Source organism: Salmo salar, chromosome ssa01 (assembly GCF_905237065.1).
Source record: "Salmo salar chromosome ssa01, Ssal_v3.1, whole genome shotgun sequence".
In the NCBI taxonomy this organism is placed as follows: Eukaryota; Metazoa; Chordata; class Actinopteri; order Salmoniformes; family Salmonidae; genus Salmo; species Salmo salar.
Genome location: NC_059442.1, coordinates 72,332,682 through 72,353,523, shown reverse-complemented (window position 1 = coordinate 72,353,523; position 20,842 = coordinate 72,332,682). Strand labels below are relative to the sequence as shown.

Below are 20,842 nucleotides of genomic sequence, written 5' to 3'. Positions count from 1 at the left end.
TGATCAGGGTTGATACGTCATATAATTCCCATTGGGAATGATGCATTCGTCATTGGCTTGTTGGCATGTTCATAACCAATCTTATGGTAAAATTAGGTTTTGCTCATACAATAATTCCTTATTTCATATCATGGGGGTTGACTCATCTTATATTATACACATTTGAAATGGTATAGGCCTAATAGTTATGAATAGGGGGAAACAAAGCACTAAGATACATCAACAGTAAAAATACCTTTTAACATTTGGTAAGCAAAGTAAATATAATGTTATACACAATGTGGACACAGTGGCTATTTCCATCTCCCCAGATTGTATTTCCGGTACATAACTTGAAATTGGTTTATGTCATTTTGTGATATCTTGGACTATAACTCCCTCTGAGTGGTTGTACAGTGTCTGCATGATTGCCATGAAGAATAAAACAATTATTGAAACCATGAATAGTCTTTATCATTTTCATCACCTACATCTCCTTCCCTTTCTCCTCTTCTACCTCCTCTCTCCACCTCTCCCATCTCATCATCTTTCTAATCTATATCACTCTCTCCTCCTAACCACACTCTCCTCCTAACCACATTGTCTCTCCCAATATAAAGACATTAAACATTGACATTCCTTTACACAATGCAGATAAAATACTCAGTTGACACAGATGTCAGATACTCTCATGGAATAACTTTGCACACTTCCATTACACAAGAGCCAATCACATTCAAATCCCATCAGCACCTCATTAGGTTGAACTAAGTAAAGATGTGCACAGATGTTCTGATTGGAGAGAGTGTATTGAACAGAGTTTATCCCAGAGGGAATTAATATGCTTCAGGTTTGAGCCACAGTGTTGTACTTCGGCATCTGGATTCAGTATCAGCGTTGGACTCTAGTTTAGCTGTACTGATTCTCAGTGTTGGGTCCTATGTTTGGATCTCATGTCTTCAAGACTGGGTGACATTGTTGAATGCATCTCATATATCCAAGAATGGGTGGCTGTAGCCCTATCTCAACCAGCAGCCTCTGGAAGCCTAATCACAATTGTAACGTAATCATGCCAAACATCAAGTAGATTACGGACAAAGGACTGGGAAACATGCTCATTTAATTGACAGTGATGATTTAAAACAGAGTCTGGAAAGGACCCTGTCATACAGGAAACACATGAATTATTGTTTTGGAATGTGCAGAATTTGCCAGTTCCATTGGATGAGCCAGTTATAGATCCTCATAAACTACTGCGTTGCTGAAACCATACCTTTGGTGTTATGATGCACAGACACCCAGTCATCCAGCAATAATGTCAGCATCACGTCACATGAATATGGATAATACATTACGTGAGTTATAAATTGATCCTTCGTCATGCTCCAATACCTAATGGACAGAACACACAACAGAAAACACCTGGCCATGAGTCGGATGCTGGGGAATGCCACAGCTTGTTAGAGCCTATTGTGGTTTAGATTATCTAGCCGCTGAATAATGGAGATGTGTTTGTTGCCAAATTGGCACTGACAGACTGATTTACGGGCCAGGGTCTAATATGACAGACAGCCACGCCCTCATGGTGAGTCAGTTTTACATAGTTTGCCTGAGGAACTCACTACCCAGTGGATTACTTTATCCCCATTTATGGGTTCCCTCACCAGGGTAAAGGTCCACCTGGATCTTATGAGTAATGGATCCCAAATAGAGGAAATTATATGGCAAAACTAGGTCCAATAAATCAAGACTGAGGGAGAGGACTTTCCTCAGAGTGAAGACCATGAAGGACACATATCATCTTCCCTTTTGCTGGCAAACCAAGGGCAAGTTGAACATGGAAATTGAACATTTACAAACATAGATCATTGGTATGTTTGTCACGTCCTGACCAGTAAAAGGGGTTATTTGTTATTGTAGTTTGGTCAGGTCGTGGCAGGGGGTGTTTGTTTTGTGTGTTTCGGGGTTTTTGATTTATGTTCTATATTTTCTATTTCTATGTTTATTCTAGTTTTCTATTTCTATGTTGTGTTTTTCAATGACCTCCAATTAGAGGTAGCTGGTTGTCGTTGTCTCTAATTGGAGGCCATATTTAAGTGTGTTCATTTTTCACTTGTGTTTGTGGGTGGTTGTTTCCAGTATAGTCTGTGCACCTTACTGGACTGTTTTCGTCGTTTGTTTTGTTTAAGTGTTTTTCCTTTAATAAATAAGAAAATGAGCACTTTACCCGCTGCATTTTGGTCCCCTCCTTACGACGACCGTTACAGAACCACCCACCAAAGAAGGACCAAGCAGCGGAGGAAGGAGCAGCAGGAGAGCTACTTGGAGTCGTGGACATGGGAGGAAATATTGGATGGAAAGGGACCCTGGAGGCAGGCTGGGGAGTACTGGCGACCGAGGGAATACCTGGAGGCAGCTAAGGCAGAATGACGGAGGTATGATGCATTATATCCTCCATTTCAGGAGGTGAGGGGGCAGCCCCAAAACATTTTTTGGGGGGCACACGGGTAGTTTGGCTGAGCCAAGGGTTAGCCCTGAGCCAACTCCCCGTGCTTATTATGGGAAGCGTTTGGCGTGGAGAGCACCGTGCTATGCGGAAGTGCGCACGGTCTCGCCCATCTGCACACACAGTCCGTTGTGGTCGATACCAGCCCCCCGCAAGTGCCGTGCTAGAATGGGCATCCAGCCAGGAAGGAGTATGCCTGCTCAGCATATCTGGCCACCAGTGCGTCTCCTAGGCCCAGGCTACCCTGTGCCTGCTCTACGCACGGCAGCCATCATTCCTCAGCACAGCCCAGTTCGCCCTCTGCCAGCACTCCGCCCGTGCCGGGCTACAGTAACAACTCAGCCAGGACGGGTTGTGCAGGCTGTGCGCTCCAGACCTCCAGTGTGTCTTCAAGACCCAGTGTATCCTGTTCCTGCTCCTCGCACTAGCCCTGCGGTGCGTGTCAATAGTCTGGCGCCTCCAAAGCCAGCCCCACGCATCAGGCCTCTAGTGCGCCTGCCCAGTCCAGTACGTCCTGCTCCTCGCACTAGCCCTGTGGTGCGGGTTACTAGTCTGGCGCCTCCTAAGCCAGCCCCACGCATCAGGCCTTCAGTGCGCAGTCCCAGTCCAGAGCTTCCGGCGACAGTTCCCCATCCAGAGCTTCCGGCGACAGTTCCCCATCCAGAGCTTCCGGCGACAGTTCCCCGTCCAGTGCTTCCGGCGATGGCCCACAGTCCGAAGCCTGCAGAGACGGCCCACAGTCCGGAGCCTGCAGAGACGGCCCCCCACAGTCCGGAGCCTGCAGAGACGGCCCCCCACAGTCCGGAGCCTGCAGAGACGGCCCACCTCAGTCCGGAGCCTGCAGAGACGGCCCACCTCAGTCCGGAGCCTGCAGAGACGGCCCACCTCAGTCCGGAGCCTGCAGAGACGGCCCACCTCAGTCCGGAGCCTGCAGAGACGCACCTCAGCCCGGAGCCCTCCAGCAACGTACCTCTGCCCGAGGTCTCCAGCGACGCACCTCAGCCCGAGGTCTCCAGCGACGCACCTCAGCCCGAGGTCTCCAGCGACGCACCTCAGCCCAGAGCCTTTAGCAGTGGTCTACAGCCCTGAGCCTTCAGCGGGGGTGTGCAGGTTAGAATGGGGACTAAGGCCGGAGCCAGTGCCACCTCCGTAGTTGGAGGATTGGGGGGGTGTAGCACGGGAGCCGTCGTTGATGGTGGCCACCCTCCCTTTAAGTTTTTTTTGTGGGGTTTTTGCTTTGAGGTGCATTCGGGGTCTGCACCTTTGGGGGGGGCGGTACTGTCATGTCCTGACCAGTAAAAGTGGTTATTTGTTATTGTAGTTTGGTCAGGGCGTGGCAGGGGGTGTTTGTTTTGTGTGTTTCGGGGTTTTTGATTTATGTTCTATATTTTCTATTTCTATGTTTATTCTAGTTTTTTATTTCTATGTTGTGTTTTTCAATGACCTCCAATTAGAGGCAGCTGGTTGTCGTTGTCTCTAATTGGAGGCCATATTTAAGTGTGTTCGTTTTTCACTTGTGTTTGTGGGTGGTTGTTTCCAGTATAGTCTGTGTGCCTTATTGGACTGTTTTCGTTGTTTGTTTTGTTTAAGTGTTTTTCCTTTAATAAATAAGAAGATGAGCACTTTACCCGCTGCATTTTGGTCCACTCCTTACGACGACCGTTACAATGTTCTAAACCGTGTACTTAGTTTTATTTAAAGAACAAAATCCACATTTCATTCAAGATCTCGACTTTGCTAAGCTACTGCATTTGAGAAAATATTGAATTTAGGCAATAAAAAACAATAACTTTGAGCCCTGATGGGCCCATATAAAACACACACTGTAGGCTTATGGCACACCTTATTTTGGGCCCATGGGGGACCTGTTATCATTGTCCTGTTTTAGGCTGAAATCCCTGTAATGGATCAATTAAGCAAAGTTCTTCTTCATTGCATCCCAACTAATTCTGTAAATACATTTGTGTCTCAAGCCATATGGAAAACATTATGACCAGTAATGGTCTCAGTGCTTCATTAGTCCAGTATTCAAAGCCACAAACCACCCTACAACACTCCTGGGACCACCAGTCATCAGATCCAATCACATTACAGCTTTGCCTCTCTGCACTGCTCTCAGAGGTAGAGCCATGTTTTACATTTCCTTCAATACTAACAAGATAAATAGTGAATTTAACTCTCTGAGGAGTTGGCTCTCTGGATATCATCTACACTGTATATAGTGCATTCGGAAAGTATTCAGACCCCTTCCCTTTTTCCACATTTTGTCATCATTCTACACACAATACCCCATAATGACAAAAAACAGAAATACCTTATTCATATTATTCAAGTATTCATACCATTTGCTATGAGACTAGACATTGAGCTCAGGTGGATCCTGTTTCCCGAGTCCACCTGTGGTAAATTCAATGGATTGGACATGATTTGGAAAGGCACACACCTGTCTGTTTAAGGTCCCACAGTTGGCAGTGTGTAACCGATGTGAAATGGCTAGTTAGTTAGCGGTGGTGCGCGCTATTAGCGGTTCAATCGGTGACGTCACTCGCTCTGAGACCTGAAGTAGTTGTTCCCCTTGCGTTGCAAGGGCCGCGGCTTTTGTGGCGCGATGGGTAACGATGCTTCGTGGGGTGTCAGTTGTTGATGTGTGCAAGGGTCCCTGGTTCGAGCCCGGGTTGAGGCGAAGAGAGGGACGGAACCTACACTGTTACATTGATGCTGTTGACCCGGATCATTGGTTGCTGCGGAAAAGGAGGAGGTCAAAGGGGGGGTGAGTGTAACCGATGTGAAATGGCTAGTTAGGTAGCGGTGGTGCGCGCTATTAGCGGTTCAATCGGTGACGTCACTCGCTCTGAGACCTGAAGTAGTTGTTCCCCTTGCGTTGCATCGTTACCCATCGCGCTTTTGTGGCGCCATGTGTAACGATGCTTCGTGGGGTGTCAGTTGTTGATGTGTGCAAGGGTCCCTGGTTCGAGCCCGGGTTGGGGCGAAGAGAGGGACGGAACCTACACTGTTACAAGTGCATGTCAGAGCAAAAACCAAGCCATAAGGTCAAAGGAATTGTCCGTAGAGCTCTGAGACAGGATTGTGTCGAGGCAAAGATCTGTGGAAGGGTAACAAAAAATATTTAGCAGCATTGAAGGTCCACAAGAACACAGTGGCCTCCATCATTTTTAAATGTAAGCAGTTTGGAACTACCAAGACCCTTCCTAGAGCTGGTCACCTGGCCAAACTGAGCAATCGGGGGAGAAGGGCCTTGGTCAGGGAGGTGACCAAGAACCCATTGGTCACTCTGACAGAGCTCTAGAGTTCCTCTGTGGACCTTCCAGGACAACCATCTCTGCAGCACTCCACCAATCAGGCCTTTATGGTAGAGTGGCCAGAGAGAAGCCACACCGCAGTAAAATACACAACAGCCCGCTTGCCAAAAGGCACCTAAAGACTCTCAGACCATGAGAAGCAAGATTCTCTGGTCTGATGAAACCAAGATTGAACTCTTTGACCTGAATGTCAAGCGTCACATCTGCAGGAAACCTGGCACCATCCCTACGGTGAAGCATGGTGGTGGCGGTATCATGCTGTGGGGATTTCAGCGGCTGGGACTGGGAGACTCGTCAGGATCGAGGCAAAGATGAATGTAGCAATGTACAGAGAGAGATTCTTGATGAAAACCTTCTACATAGCGCTCAGGACCTCAGACTGGGGCGAAGGTTCACCTTCCAACAGGACAACGACCCTAAGCACACAGCCAATACAATGCAGGATTGGACTCAAGGCTGTAATCGCTGCCAAAGGTGCTTCAAAAAATACTTATGTAAATGTGATATTTTCGGTTTTACATTTTTTATACATTTGCAAAAAATTCTAAACACCTGTTTATGCTTTGTTATTATGGGGTATTTTGTGTACATTGATGATGAAAAAAAGGATTTAATACATTTTAGAATAAGTCTGTAACAACAAAAAGTGGAAAAAGTCAAAGGTGTGAATACTTTCCGAATGCACTGTATGAAAAATCAATAACAGGTGTGGAGGCACACTCTTTTGTGATATACCTCGGGACAAACAGGATTATTGTCAGCGAGGTCTACCTAGTTTAGCAGGCACACTGTGGGAAGGAATAGCTTGCTAAATCTTTCTATTAAACTCATATTGATCAGGCACATCCGTCTCTAGTCCCTATGTCCCCTGCATTTGTGAACATCAATCACAATTAAAAATAATGGAACAAATTTGGGCATGGCCTATATTAAAATCTCTACGGGATCGGTGTCCCCCTGCCAGATGGTTGAGCTAATGTAGGCTAATGTGATTAGCATGAGGTTGTAAGTAAAAAAAAAGAATCCCAGGACGTAAACAAATCTGATATGTGCAGAAAGCTTAAATTCTTGTTAATCTAACTGCTCTGTACAATTTACAGTAGCTATTACAGTGAAATAATACCATGATATTGTTTGAGGAGAGTGCACAATTATGTATTAACAAACCAATTAGGCACATTTGGGCAATCTTGATACAACATTTTGAACAGGTATGCAATGGTTCATTGGGTCAGTCTAAAACTTTGCACATACACTGCTGTCATCCAGTGGGCAAAATCTAAATTGTGCCTGTGCTGGAATAATACATTATGGCCTTTCTCTTGCATTTCAAAGATGATGGTACAAAAAAACGCATGCTTTTTTCTTTGTATTATCTTTTACGAGATTGAATGTGTTATATTCTCCTTCATTAATTTCACATTTCCACAAACTTCAAAGTGTTTCCTTTCAAATGGTATGAAGAGTATGCATATCTTTGCTTCTGGATTTGAGCTACAGGCAGTTAAATTTGGGTATGTCATTTAAGGCAAAAATTTTAATTAAGGGTAAATAAATAAAATAAAAGGTGGCCTCCTATGATGGTGCCACGTTGAAAGTCAGTTAGCTCTTCAGTAAGGCCATTCTACTGCCACTGTTTGTCTATGGAGATTGCATGGCGGTGTGCTCGATTTTATACGCCTGTCAGCAACGGGTGTGGCTGAAATAGCCGAATCCAGTAATTTCAAGGGGTGTCCACATACTTTTGTATATATAGTGTATGTTCCATAGTCAAACAGGTTTCATTTACTTTGTACATTCTCTCTGGCTACAATGTATCTATTGCTGAAAATATAAATATGGAAATATAACCACTTGACACGTCACTTCCCTCCTTCGTACTTGATTGGTTGATAAAGTGAGGAGAAGAATCTCGGGACAGCAAGATGTCCGCGCACATTTGAAAAATTGATGTGCTAGCTATATTCTTATTTTATGTGTTGCTTTAAGGTGTTTTTATGTTGACAATACTGACTAAGTGGTACTCCAGGAAGAGTCATATAAAGAAAAGACAAGGACTCCGAGACAAGAGCCAGACTATTCCTTATTATCAGGTTCGCGCCTGTGCCACGGTAGCATGCTAGCTAGCTAACGTTAGCTAGCCAGCTAGACACTGCATGTATGACAGTATGCTAATCTAAACATGGTTGCTAGCTAGTTAGCCAGACACAAAAATGCGACACTCAACGTTATTTATATGTGTACTTGAAGTTTACGCAAGGTGTCCAGCTAATATTAGCAATCTGTTATAACATGAGTCTTTCATGCTGAACGTTTTGCTACTGAAATAGTTAACCGGTTAGCCTAGCTTCAAGCCAATTGCTTGCTAGCTATTTAGCTTAAGTCATGATACAACAATAATAATGATGACCACAGACAGTAGCTAGCTACAATTATTTTATCTTCAAGGCTATTGCTAGCTGCAGTATTTTAATAGTTATCTAGCTATAATTAGTAAGTTGTTATAGTTAGCTACGTGTCTGCCGTTGAGCATGTTCTACCTAAGTTAGCAGTTGAGTTGGCTACCAAAATAAACAATTCACAATGAGCTGCCCAACTAACGTTAGTATAACTTCTTGACTCTGACCAACATGTTGTCATGTCATTTCACTCAAGTTTCCAGACCTGAGCATCCCTTCAGTCTGGTGAACACTCTGCCTCATCACTGGTCTCATTGGATTTTCGAAGTATTTCACAGCATTCTACAGGTGAAGTGTAACAGGATATCACTAAGTGATGTACTGTCAGATGTTTATAATGTATTTGACTTCATGCAGTAACATACACGATCTCTCTCTGTTTCTCGCTCAGAAATAATGCTGATATCTGGAACTCATGTCGAACGTCTATGAAGAGAGAGCCACAATGATAGCCGCAGGGGAATTGCAGTCGTTTGGCCCGTTTGGCCGTGAGCACTGCAAGAACCACCCAAACGCTGTGAACCTGCAGCTCCGGCAGTTGCAGCCAGCCTCTGAGCTCTGGTCCTCAGATGGAGCAGCCGGTCTGGTGGGCTCCCTCCAGGAGGTCACTCTACAGGAGAAGAAGAGGGTAAGACTGGGGGGAAACTCTTGGTCATCTTCTCTCACATTTACAGGGTGCTACTGATAAATATGTATAGCTATATCTGGGATAAATAACATGTTTGCCAGATAGCTTCCTTGCTTTGGTTCAAATAAGATCTCCTTACTCGGCTTATGGTTTCAGGTGTATACTTTTCTTTAAAGCGCTTTCTGTTGTGTGCTGGTTCTGTTTGATACATAAGCCTTACTCGGCTTATGGCTTATGGTTTCAGGTGTATACTTTTCTTTAAAGCGCTTTCTGTTGTGTGCTGGTTCTGTTTGATACATAAGCCGAGTAAGGAGATTGTTTTCACTATTGTGTGTCTGTTTGCAGGAATGCTGGTTGCTGAGAAAGGGTTCCAGTGTGGACAGTGATGAGATGGAGTATGATGAGGAGCTCTATGCAGCAGGAAACATGGTCATATGGAGCAAAGGGAGCAAGAGTCAAGCCTCCCATGTCTACAAAGCTTTTACCGTGGACAGTCCAGTACAACAGGTAATCAAAATCACCAGATCAAACTAAACGTCATATTAAACATACATGCATACCTACATACAGTGTGTACATTATATGGCATGTCTGTCATCGTCAACATTAAGATATTAGTCAGCTTGTCAATAAATACTTTTTTTTCAGGATGTATATCCAGTAATATCTCTCTCCCTCCCTTTTCAGGCATTATGGTGTAACTTTGGTATTCCACAAAAGAAGAAAGATGGTAAGTAGGCCGATGCCACATCCTCATCGTCACAATTTATTTTCATAAAATTCTAGAGCTCATTGATGTACAGTACCAGTCAATATTTTGGACACACCTACTCATTCAACAGCGTTTCTTTATATTGACTATTTTGTACATTGTATAATAATAGTGAAGACATCAAAATAACACATGGAATCATGTAGTAACCAAAAAAGTGTTAAACAAATCAAAATATATTTGAGATTTTTCAAAGTAGCCACCCTTTGCCTTGATGACAGCTTTGCACACTCAACCAGCTTCACCTGGAATGCTTTTCCAACAGTCTTGAAGGAGTTCCCACATATGATGAGCACTTGTTGGCTGCTTTTCCTTCACTCTGCGGTCCAATTCATCCCAAACCATCTTAATTGGGTTGAGGTCGGGTGATTGTGGAGGCCAGGTCATCTGATGCATTACTCTCCTTCTTGGTGAAACAGCCCTTACACAGCCTCGGTGGAAACCACACATGCGGAGATTATCCGTTAACCTACTCTGCGTCTCACAAAATCTCTAATTTGGCCTCATCAGACCAAAGGACAGATTTCCACCAGTCTAATGTCCATTGCTCGTGTTTCTTGGCCCAAGCAAGTCTCTTCTTCTTATTGGTGTCCTTTAGTAGTGGCTTCTTTGCAGCAATTGGACCACGAAGGCCTGATTCACGCAGTCCCCTCTGCAGTTGATGTTGGGATGTGTCTCTTACTTGAACTCTGTGAAGAATTTATTTGGGCTGCAATTTCTGAGTCTGGTAACTCAAATGAATTTATCCTCTGCAGAACTAACTCTGGTTCTTCTGCTGGGCTCTTGAATGAGTAGGTGTGTCCAAACTTTTGACTTGTACTGTATATTTAAAACAATTTTTATATATTTTTTTATATCTCAGTAATATTGTGAAGAGGTTAATTTGCTCTATTGTATTCCAGAGCAGGAGATTTTGGAGCAGACAGTGTGTATTGTCCAGAGCAGCTGCGTGAATGTGCACAGTGTGACAGGGAAGGACTTTATCTCCCCTCTACCCTTTCAGGTGAGTTCCTCATCACTGATTGGTATGCTGTTACATTGTCTAAAATGTGTGCTATCATCGCTGGATAATCTGTCATTTGACGTTTCATGGTGTTCATTACATGTTGAATTTGGTGATGTACTACTTGTGATGAAATGTGATTTACTTTGAACATTTGTTAGATATTTGTACATTTTGTAAAATATGTCTCCCAGTCCTGGCTGTTTTAATTTCCTCGTTAGAATCCCTTAAGGAGAACTAGCAGATATGGACAGTATTTATTGTTGTTTACACAGTTATTGATATTCTCCAGGACCAGTCCATTGTCTTTTTAACCAATGGTAATGGGGGATTTGGCTCACTGACAGCTGACAAGAGGCTTCAGATTACAATGAAAAACACCATCATGCAATTAACTGCCTCTGCATTTATGTGTGATTCTTTTTCACATCGAAGTCCACTTGATATGATTTGAATTTGGTTTTGTTTTCCTGGTGATTTGCGGGAAAAACATTGCGTAAGTCTACATTGTGACATGCAGGGTAAATTACGTTGCTTTCTTGGGAGCTAATTTAGCTGATGTTGATTGGGTCCACATTTACCGACCAGATTTGTATTGGTGGATGCATTTTTAAAAAAATTTTAAATACATTTTTTAACCAGTTCAGTTATATTTGATAAGACATGACTCACTAGCCGCTGTCAGACTCCACCATTATTCTACTGTAAATAGGGACATGTCTCTTTTCCTACGAGATACTATGAAAATGCTAACTGCCTGTTTCTTTAGTGAGCCATTCAAGGGTTGACAAATCATGCTTATCAAATTTTTCTCCACCATCACCTTGATAGAATTTCATGAAATTAAGTCCTGTGACTCTCGCCTTTTACAGGTCTCTAATCTGTGGCCTACTAAGTTTGGTCTGCTGTTAGAACGCAAAAACTCTGCACCCGATGCTTCTCAGAGTCCTCCCAGGTACACAGCAGAAACCTGTTATGCACACACCCTGCTGTTTCTGATATATTTTGGTTCATGCTAGTGTGTCAGTAGAGTTTGTTTTGAACATACCACTGTTTGTTTCTCTGTTTTCAGGGAACCTCTTCCCACAGTATTCAGCATGCTGCACCCTCTGGATGAGATTGCCCCAGTGGTGTGCAGGCCTACAGGTGAGACTCTCAAACACGCATACATAGAAATTGTCACAATTTGTTTGACATTGTGTTTACAAAGAGCACGGCGGAAACCACCATACAAATAAACTATAATGGATGTTGAAACCTGAATGTTGGAGCCAGCATATTGTTGGCCCTCTTGCACTCCTTGGCTGCCCTGTTAGCTGACTACCGGTACCTTAATTGCTGGCCCCATTATGGCTTGTTAATTGCTCATCTCCTGTGTCTCTGGCAGGTCTGTTCGAGGCTGCACGTGTGCAGTACGTCTCTGACAGCACCATGAAAATCGTCTTCTCCAACTGCGAGCCCTCCATTGTCATGACATACGACACCGTGCAGTGCATACACTCTGTGTGGGCGCTGCGCAAAGTCACTCCAGATGTAAGATAACATGCAAGAACAACACTGTTATTACTGTTCCATTACTGCTTCCTCTGTGGTTCTTCAGTAATAGAAAATGTAATGTTCATGGCATCAATGGAATTGGTAAATAATTCTCATCATAGCAAGAGTGATGACTCAAAGGCCTATCTACGACCCCTAAGGATGGATTTAAATTGGTCCGACTCGGGCCAGGGATAATTACAAAATGACACGTTGGTTTCCTTACACCAGTGGTTCCTTAACTTTTTATAGTCCCGTACCCCTTCAAACATTCAACCTCCAGCTGCATACCCCTTCTAGCACCAGGGTCAGCGCACTCTCTCAAATGTTTTTTTTTGCCATCATTGTAAGCCTGCCACACACTATACGATACATTTATTAAACATAATAATGAGTGTGAGTTTTTGTCACAACTTGGCTCGTGGGAAGTGACAAAGCTCTTATAGGACCAGGGCACAAATACAGATGAAGTCAGAAGTTTACATACACCCTAGCCAAATACATTTAAACTCAGTTTTTCACAATTCCTGACATTTAATCCTAGTAATAATTCTCTGTGTTAGGTCAGTTAGGATCACCACTTTATTTTAAGAATGTGAAATGTCAGAATAATAGTAACGAGAATGATGGATTTATTTCAACTTTTATTTCTTTCATCACTTTCCCAGTGGGTCAGAAGTTTACATATACTCAATTAGTATTTGGTACCATTGCCTTTAAATTGTTTAACTTGGGTCAAACGTTTCGGGTAGCCTTCCACAAGCTTCCCACAATAAGTTGGGTGAATTTTGTCCCATTCCTCCTGACAGAGCTGGTGTAACTGAGTCAGGTTTGTAGGCCTCCTTGCTCATACACGCTTTTTCAGTTCTGCCCACAAATTTTCTATAGGATTGAGGTTAGGGCTTTGTGATGGCCACTTCAATACCTTGACTTTGTTGTCCTTAAGCCATTTTGCCACAACTTTGGAAGTATGCTTGGGGTCATTGTCCATTTGGAAGACCCATTTGCGACCAAGCTTTAACTTCCTGACTGATGTCTTGAGAGGTTGCTTCAATATATCCACATCATTTTCCTCCCTCATGATGCCATCTGTTTTGTGAAGTGCAGCAGTCCCTCCTGCAGCAAAGCACCCCCACAACATGATGCTGCCACCCCCATGCTTCACGGTAGGGTTGGTGTTCTTCAGCTTGCAAGCGTCCCCCTTTTCCTCCAAACATAGCATATTTTTGTTTCATCATATCAGAGGACATTTCTCCAAAAAGTACGATCTTTGTCCCCATGTCCAGTTGCAAACGGAAGTCTGGCTTTTTTTATAGCGGTTTTGGAGCAGTGGCTTCTTCCTTGATGAGTGGCCTTTCAGGTTTTGCCGATATAGGACTTTGCCGATATAGATACTTTTGTACCTGTTTCCTCCAGCATCTTCACAGGGTCCTTTTGCTGCTGTTCTGGGATTGATTTGCACTTTTCGCACCAAAGTACGTTCATCTCTAGGATCAAATCAAATTCAAATCAAATTTCTTTTTATATAGCCCTTCGTACATCAGCTGATATTCTCAAAGTGCTGTACAGAAACCCAGCCTAAAACCCCAAACAGCAAGCAAAGCATGTGAAAGAAGCACGGTGGCTAGGAAAAACTCCCTAGGAAAAACTCCCTAGAAAGGAGACAGAACACGTCTCTTCCTGAGTGGTATGACGGCTGCGTGGTCCCATGGTGTTTATACTTGCGTACTATTGTTTGTGCAGATGGACGTGGTACCTTCAGCCGTTTGGAAATTGCTCCCAAGGATGAACCAGACTTGTGGAGGTCTACAATTTTTTTCTGAGGTCTTGGCTGATTTCTTTTGATTTTCCCATGTTGTCAAGCAAAGAGGCGCTAGGTTTGAAGGTAGGCCTTGAAATACATCTACAGGTACGCCCCAATTGACTCAAATGATGTCAATTAGCCTATCAGAAGCTTCTAAAGCCATGACATCATTTTCTGGAATTTTCCAAGTTGTTTAAAGGCACAGTCAACTTAGTGTATGTAAACTTCTGACCCACTGGAATTGTGATACAGTGAATTATAAGTGAAATAATCTGTCTGTAAACAATTGTTGGAAAAATTACTTGTGTCATGCACAAAGTAGATGTCCTTACCGACTTGGCAAACTTTAGTTTGTTAACAAGAAATTTGTGGAGTGGTTGAAAAACGAGTTTTAATGACTCCAACCTAAGTGTATATAAACTTCCCACTTCAACTGTAATAATAATCAATCATTTTGCTCTTTATTTAACCATCTTACATATAAAACCATATTTGTTCATCGAAAATTGTGAATAACTCACCGCAGATTAATAAGGAGGGTGTGCTTGAAAGGATGCACATAACTGCAATGTTGGCTTCTATTGGCGAGAGTCAGTATTAAATCCTTTTCCACTCAGTCTTTGCCTCTATTTAGTTTTCATGCTAGTGAAGGCCAAGAATCCGCTCTCACATAGGTACGTGGTTGCAAAGGGCATCAGTGTCTTAACAGCTCAATTTGCCAAGGCAGGATACTCTGAGCACTGCTCAATCCAGAAATCTGGCAGTGGCTTCTGATTTAAATTCAATTTTCACAGAACAGCTTCTTGCAATTTCGATGAGGCTCTCTTGTTCAGATATCGGTAAGTGGACTGGAGGCAGGGCATGATAGGGATAACAAATCCAGTTGTTTGTGTCGTCCGTTTCGGGAAAGTACCTGCATAATTGCGCACACAACTCACTCAGGTGCTTCGCTATATCACATTTGACATTGTCTGTAAGCTTTAGTTCATTTACACACAAAAAATCATACGATGGAAAGACCTGTGTGTTGTCCTTGTTAATGCAGACAGAGAAGAGTTCCAACTTCTTAATCATAGCCTCAATTTTGTCCTGCACATTGAATATAGTTGCAGAGAGTTTCTGTAATCCTAGATTCAGATCATTCAGGTGAGAAAAAACATCACCCAGATAGGCCAGTCGTGTGAGAAACTCGTCCTCATGCAAGTGGTCAGACAAGTGAAAATTATGGGTCAGTAAAGAACTAAGTTCCTCTCTCAATTTTAAAAAACGTGTCAATACTTTGCCCCTTGATAACCAGCACACTTCTGTATGTTGTAAAAGCATTACATGCCCATATCATTGCATAGTGCAGAAAATACACGAGAGTTCAGGGGCCTTGCTTTAACAAAGTTAACCATTTTCACTGTAGTGTCCAAAATGTCTTTCAAGCTGTCAGGCATTCCCTTGGCAGCAAGATCCTCTCGGTGGATACTGCAGTGTACCCAAGTGGCGTCGGGAGCAACTTCTTGCACGTGCGTTACCACTCCACTATGTTTCCCTGTCATGGCTTTTGCCCCATCAGTATAGATACAAACGCATTTTGACCACCAGAGTTCATTTCATGTCACAAAGCTGTCCAGTACTTTAAAAAGTACTTTAAAAAGGTTTCATTGAGTTGTGAGATCGTACTTTTGCACATATAACACACTGTGGCTGAGGAAAGGCACTACTCACAATATAAGTAAACCCCAAATCAATGTAGTTCTCATCATATTTGCGCCTCTTCGATGGTCCAACGTCCCAGTCTATTCGGTGCTTTACCGGGTAAGGGGGCAGTAGCTCTTCGGCTGCGTCAGATTCACAACTGTCAGTGTCCATGCTAGCTGGGCTAACAACAAATGTAGAATTACTGACGCTAGCATTGATTGTGTGGTCGTGGAAGCAGAAGAACTTGTCGTTGACAGTTGTAGTACTGCTGGTAGTAGCGGTATGTGTCTTTATGGATGCGGTCCTTACTTTTTTTTCACCATTTATCAATTTTCGCGCAAACGGAATGAGCAGCAGCTACGTTTGGCTACATACGGACCGTTAGTGGAATTCCCGCAAGAGAGTAACGGTTAATGTGATTGGATGTTAATTATTTGACTAGGATACCTGTATTTGACATTGTGTTATTTCGCTTAACACTAGATGGTTTCATTTTATTTTTGGCAGTGAAATGAGGCAACTCAGGTGAGGGGAAAGTAAACTCGCCCAAATGTATAGCCCCGTTGGAAAATATAAATGTACTGTTTGAAAATGTGAAGAAAATCCTTACAATGAAAATAATATATATTTTTAAAAACTTTCACCTCCTATAAAACACACTAATTCCCCTAAACTCAATGATTTGAGATGCTGGCATGAATTGACCAGGTTGAAGACCTCTTGCAAAGCAGTCACACATTTCTGTCTTAAACATTATGATTAGGCTACACAGCACACTAGATTGGGAGTAATAGATTAAGAGCTCAGACACAGCAATTGTGTTTTCTGGCTGAGTGTACTTAGCACCTCTGAACCTAATTAGCGAACCAAGTGTGCACCGATTTAACATTTTAGAATCACGTGAAAAAAGTTGGCAGTCATACATCTACAGTGAGTTGTCCCTAAAACAAAGCACAATGAGTGATTGGCAGACGAACGCTAGATCCACGTTCGTGCGTGAGCCTTAAGTCCTCTGAAAGCCAGCCTATGGAACAACCACCCTGATCTCCCCTATTTACTGTGCATGTTGTTGGAAGACCAACAAAAGTAAAAATGTGACGATTGGGACACTCAAGTTATACTCCATGATTAGACTATCATAGATGGATTTAAGGTGAGCATTTTTGTCCAATAAATGAGTTGCATGTATACATGATTTTGTTTAGGCATTTTAGTTAGTTTGACATTTTGACAAAGGAAACCAACTGGACCAAATGGGGGTAAAAAATACAATGTAACAAATATTCCAACTCTGACCCTAACTATAGCAACCAAACTGTGTGAAAATGGCACCCGGACCCTGCCCCTTTTTGTTCGCGCACCATCGGGACCACGTCAGACTGATCTAAATTGCTAGTTTGGTCATAGGGTGGGGGCTTTCTGATGAGTTGTCTGGGGGGGTTGGAACAGAATCTGTAGCTTGTATATCATTTTAGTTGAACCTTTCACCTTTTAACTCTGTCTCGCAGGAGCAGTCCACAGTGCTGAAGTGTCCGGAGCAGGTAGCCACGCCCCAAGGCCTGATGCCGCCCAGCTTTCTGACCACACACCTGAGGAACGTCTCCAGGATGGACTCGCCCGGTTCACCCTTTCATTGCCACGCCCTGCACAACCAAAACAGGATGACCTCATCACCAGGCCTCCACTCACGGACACACTCACCCAGCATCTCCAGCATGGCTGCACTCAGGTGAGTTTATACCAGGCGTCTTCAGTTGTGGTCCTGGAACGCTACAGAGTGCAGGCTTTGAGTCAAATACCCAAAGAGGATGTAAATACCATATACGGTAAACAGGATCTCTGCCGTCCCACAGGATTATACACAGTTTCCGTCAAACATTCACCCTCAAAAGCTCATGACTAATTTACAACCACCACACTATGGACCATAACCAACCATCCTTCTGCACTTTTCTGACGCGTCTGTAGCCGGTCCCACTCCCCTGGCATGGCGGCACCCTCCTTTTCGGTCGCGGCACGTTTTAACATGTCGTACCACTCATCGTCCCCCAGAGGGCACAGCTTCCTGCCCTCGCCCAACAGCACGGCCAATGAGTCTGTGCTGGTCCCGGAGATGGAGCCCATAGTGCCTGACTTATGCATTGAGCAGCTGTGGAGTGAGACGGCTTCCTCCCACAGGTCAGTGTCCGACATTCACCTCTGCACCGCTGGCTACAGTAGTTGTCATGAATCCTGCTCTGTGGTCTAGTTGGTCGAACCACTCCTAGTTTATAATTAGGGCTGGGAATTGCCAGGGACCTGACGATACGATATCACGATACTTAGGTGCTGATACGTTATGTATTGCGATTCTCGCTATTGCATATGTATTGAAATTCGATATTGCGATTTGATGTTTCAAATATGTTGCTCACTATATACAGTTGAAGTTGGAAGTTTACATACACTTAGGTTAGCGTCATTAAAACTTGATTTTCAACCACTACACATTTCTTGTTAACAAACTATAGTTTTGGCAAGTCGGTGAAGAAATCTACTTCGTGCATGGCACAAATACTTTTTCCAACAATTGTTTACAGACAGATTATTTCACTTATAATTCACTGTATCACAATTCCAGTGGGTCAGAAGTTTACATACACTAAGTTGACTGTGCCTTTAAACAGCTTGGAAAATTCCAGAAAATGATGTCATGGCTTTAGAAGCTTCTGATAGGCTAATTGACGTCATTTGAGTCAATTGGAGGTGTACCTGTGGATGTATTTCAAGGCCTACCTTCAAACGCAGTGCCTCTTTGCTTGACATCATGGGAAAATCAAAAAGAAATCAGCCAAGACCTCAGAAAAACCATTGTAGACCTCCACAAGTCTGGTTCATCCTTGGGAGCAATTTCCAAATGACTGAAGGTACCACGTTCATCTGTACAAACAATAGTACGCAAGTATAAACACCATGGGACCACGCAGCCGTCATACCACTCAGGAAGGAGATGCCTTCTGTGTCCTAGAGATTAGAGATTCGACCGATTTAGGATTTTTCAACGCCGATACCGATTTTATTGGAGGACCAAAAAAAGCCGATGCCGATTATTATTTTTATATATATATATATATATCTCTCTCTATATATATATATATATCTATCTATATAAATATTTATTTGTAATAATGACAATTACAACAATACTGAATGAACAATTATTTTAACTTAATATAATACATGAATAAAATCTATTTAGCCTCAAATAATGAAACATGTTCAATTTGGTTTAAATAATGCAAAAACAAAGTTTTGGAGAAGAAAGTAAAAGTGCAATATGTGCCATGTAAGAAAGTTAACGTTTAAGTGCCTTGCTCAGAACATAGGAACATATGAAAGCTGGTGGTTCCTTTGAACATGAGTCTTCAATATTCCCAGGTAAGAAGTTTTAGGTTGTAGTTATTATAGGACTATTTCTCTCTATACGATTTGTATTTCATATACCTTTGACTATTGGATGTTCTTATAGGCACTTTAGTATTGCCAGTGTAACAGTATAGCTTCCGTCCCTCTCCTCGCTCCTACCTGGGCTCGAACCAGGAACACATCGACAACAGCCACCCTCGAAGCAGCGTTACCCATGCAGAGCAAGGGGAGCAACTACTCCAAGTCTCGAGTGATGTTTGAAACACTATTAGCGCGCACCCCGCTAACTAGCTAGCCATTTCACATCGGTTACACCAGCCTAATCTTGGGAGTTGATAGGCTTGAAGTCATAAACAGCGCAATGATTTGCGAAGAGCTGCTGGCAAAACGCACGAAAGTGCTGTTTGAATGAATGCTTACGAGCCTGCTGGTGCCTACCACCGCTCAGTCAGACTGCTCTATCAAATCATAACTTAATTATAATATAATAAACACACAGAAATACAAGCCTTAGGTCATTAATATGGTCGAATCCGGAAACTATCGTCTCGAAAACAAAATGTTTTTTTCTTTCAGTGAAATACGGAACCGTTCCGTATTTTATCTAAGTCTAAATATTCCTGTTACATTGCACAACCTTCAATGTTATGTCATAATTACGTACAATTCTGGCAAATTAGTTCGCAATGAGCCAGGCGGCCCAAACTGTTGCATATACCCTGACTCTGCGTGCAATGAACGCAAGAGAAGGGACACAATTTCATGTTAGCAGGCCATATTAACTAAATATGCAGGTATCAAATCAAATCAAATTTATTTATATAGCCCTTCGTACATCAGCTGATATCTCAAAGTGCTGTACAGAAACCAGCCTAAAACCCCAAACAGCAAGCAAATGTATAAAAAATATATACTTGTGTATTGATTTAAAGAAAGGCATTGATGTTTATGGTTAGGTACATTGGTGCAACGACAGTGCTTTTTTTCGCAAATGCTCTTGTTAAATCATCACCCGTTTGTCGAAGTAGGCTGTGATTCGAGTGACTAAATGTGGTCAGCCCTATAGAGTTTTGAATGTGGCTCAGTTGGTAGAGCATGGTGTTTGCAGCGCCAGGGTTGTGGGTTCGATTCCCACGGGGGGCCCGTAAGGGGGAAAAAATTTATGAAATGTATGCATTCACTACTGTAAGTCGCTCTGGATAAGAGCGTCTGCTAAATGTAAAAATGTAACAAATTAGATGAGAAATTAACAGGCACCGCATCGATTATATGCAACGCAGGACACGTTAGATAAACTAGTAATATCATCAACCATGTGTAGTTAGTTACCTAGTGATTATGTTAAGATTGATCGTTTTTTTATAAGATAAGTTTAATGCTAGCTAGCAACTTACCTTGGCTTCTTGCTGCCCTCGCGTAACAGGTAGTCAGCCTGCCATGCAGGCTCCTCGTGGAGTGCAATGTAAGGCAGGTGGTTAGAGCATTGGACTAGTAACCGGAAGGTTGCAAAAACGAATCCCTGAATCCCCCCTGAACAAGGCAGTTAGCCCCCGTTCCTAGGCCGTCATTGAAAATAAGAATGTGTTCTTAATCTGACTTGCCTAGTTAAATAAAGGTGTAAAAAAGAATCGGAAAATCGGTGGCCAAAAATACCGATTACCGATTGTTATGAAAACTTGAAATCGGCCCTAATTAATCGGCCATTCCGATTAATCGGTCGACCTCTACTAGAGATGAACGTACT

At 42.9% G+C, this 20,842-nt stretch overlaps 1 protein-coding gene across 3 annotated transcripts in view; it reads left to right on the top strand.

Moving 5' to 3' along the window:
* Window positions 1–7,673: 7,673 nt before the first annotated feature.
* The window catches only part of LOC106608142 (anaphase-promoting complex subunit 1), a 57,113-nt gene continuing 43,944 nt past the window's right edge, over window positions 7,674–20,842 (top strand). For all 3 annotated transcript variants that reach the window (XM_014205899.2, XM_014205906.2, XM_014205888.2), the window contains exons 1-11: window positions 7,674–7,898; window positions 8,461–8,552; window positions 8,656–8,892; window positions 9,238–9,399; window positions 9,580–9,622; window positions 10,567–10,667; window positions 11,540–11,622; window positions 11,740–11,813; window positions 12,055–12,200; window positions 17,202–17,422; window positions 17,662–17,871. In XM_014205899.2, the coding sequence (XP_014061374.1) occupies window positions 8,680–8,892; window positions 9,238–9,399; window positions 9,580–9,622; window positions 10,567–10,667; window positions 11,540–11,622; window positions 11,740–11,813; window positions 12,055–12,200; window positions 17,202–17,422; window positions 17,662–17,871 (1,253 nt within the window). In that variant the 5' untranslated portion in view covers window positions 7,674–7,898; window positions 8,461–8,552; window positions 8,656–8,679. The remainder of the gene's footprint in view (window positions 7,899–8,460; window positions 8,553–8,655; window positions 8,893–9,237; window positions 9,400–9,579; window positions 9,623–10,566; window positions 10,668–11,539; window positions 11,623–11,739; window positions 11,814–12,054; window positions 12,201–17,201; window positions 17,423–17,661; window positions 17,872–20,842) is intronic.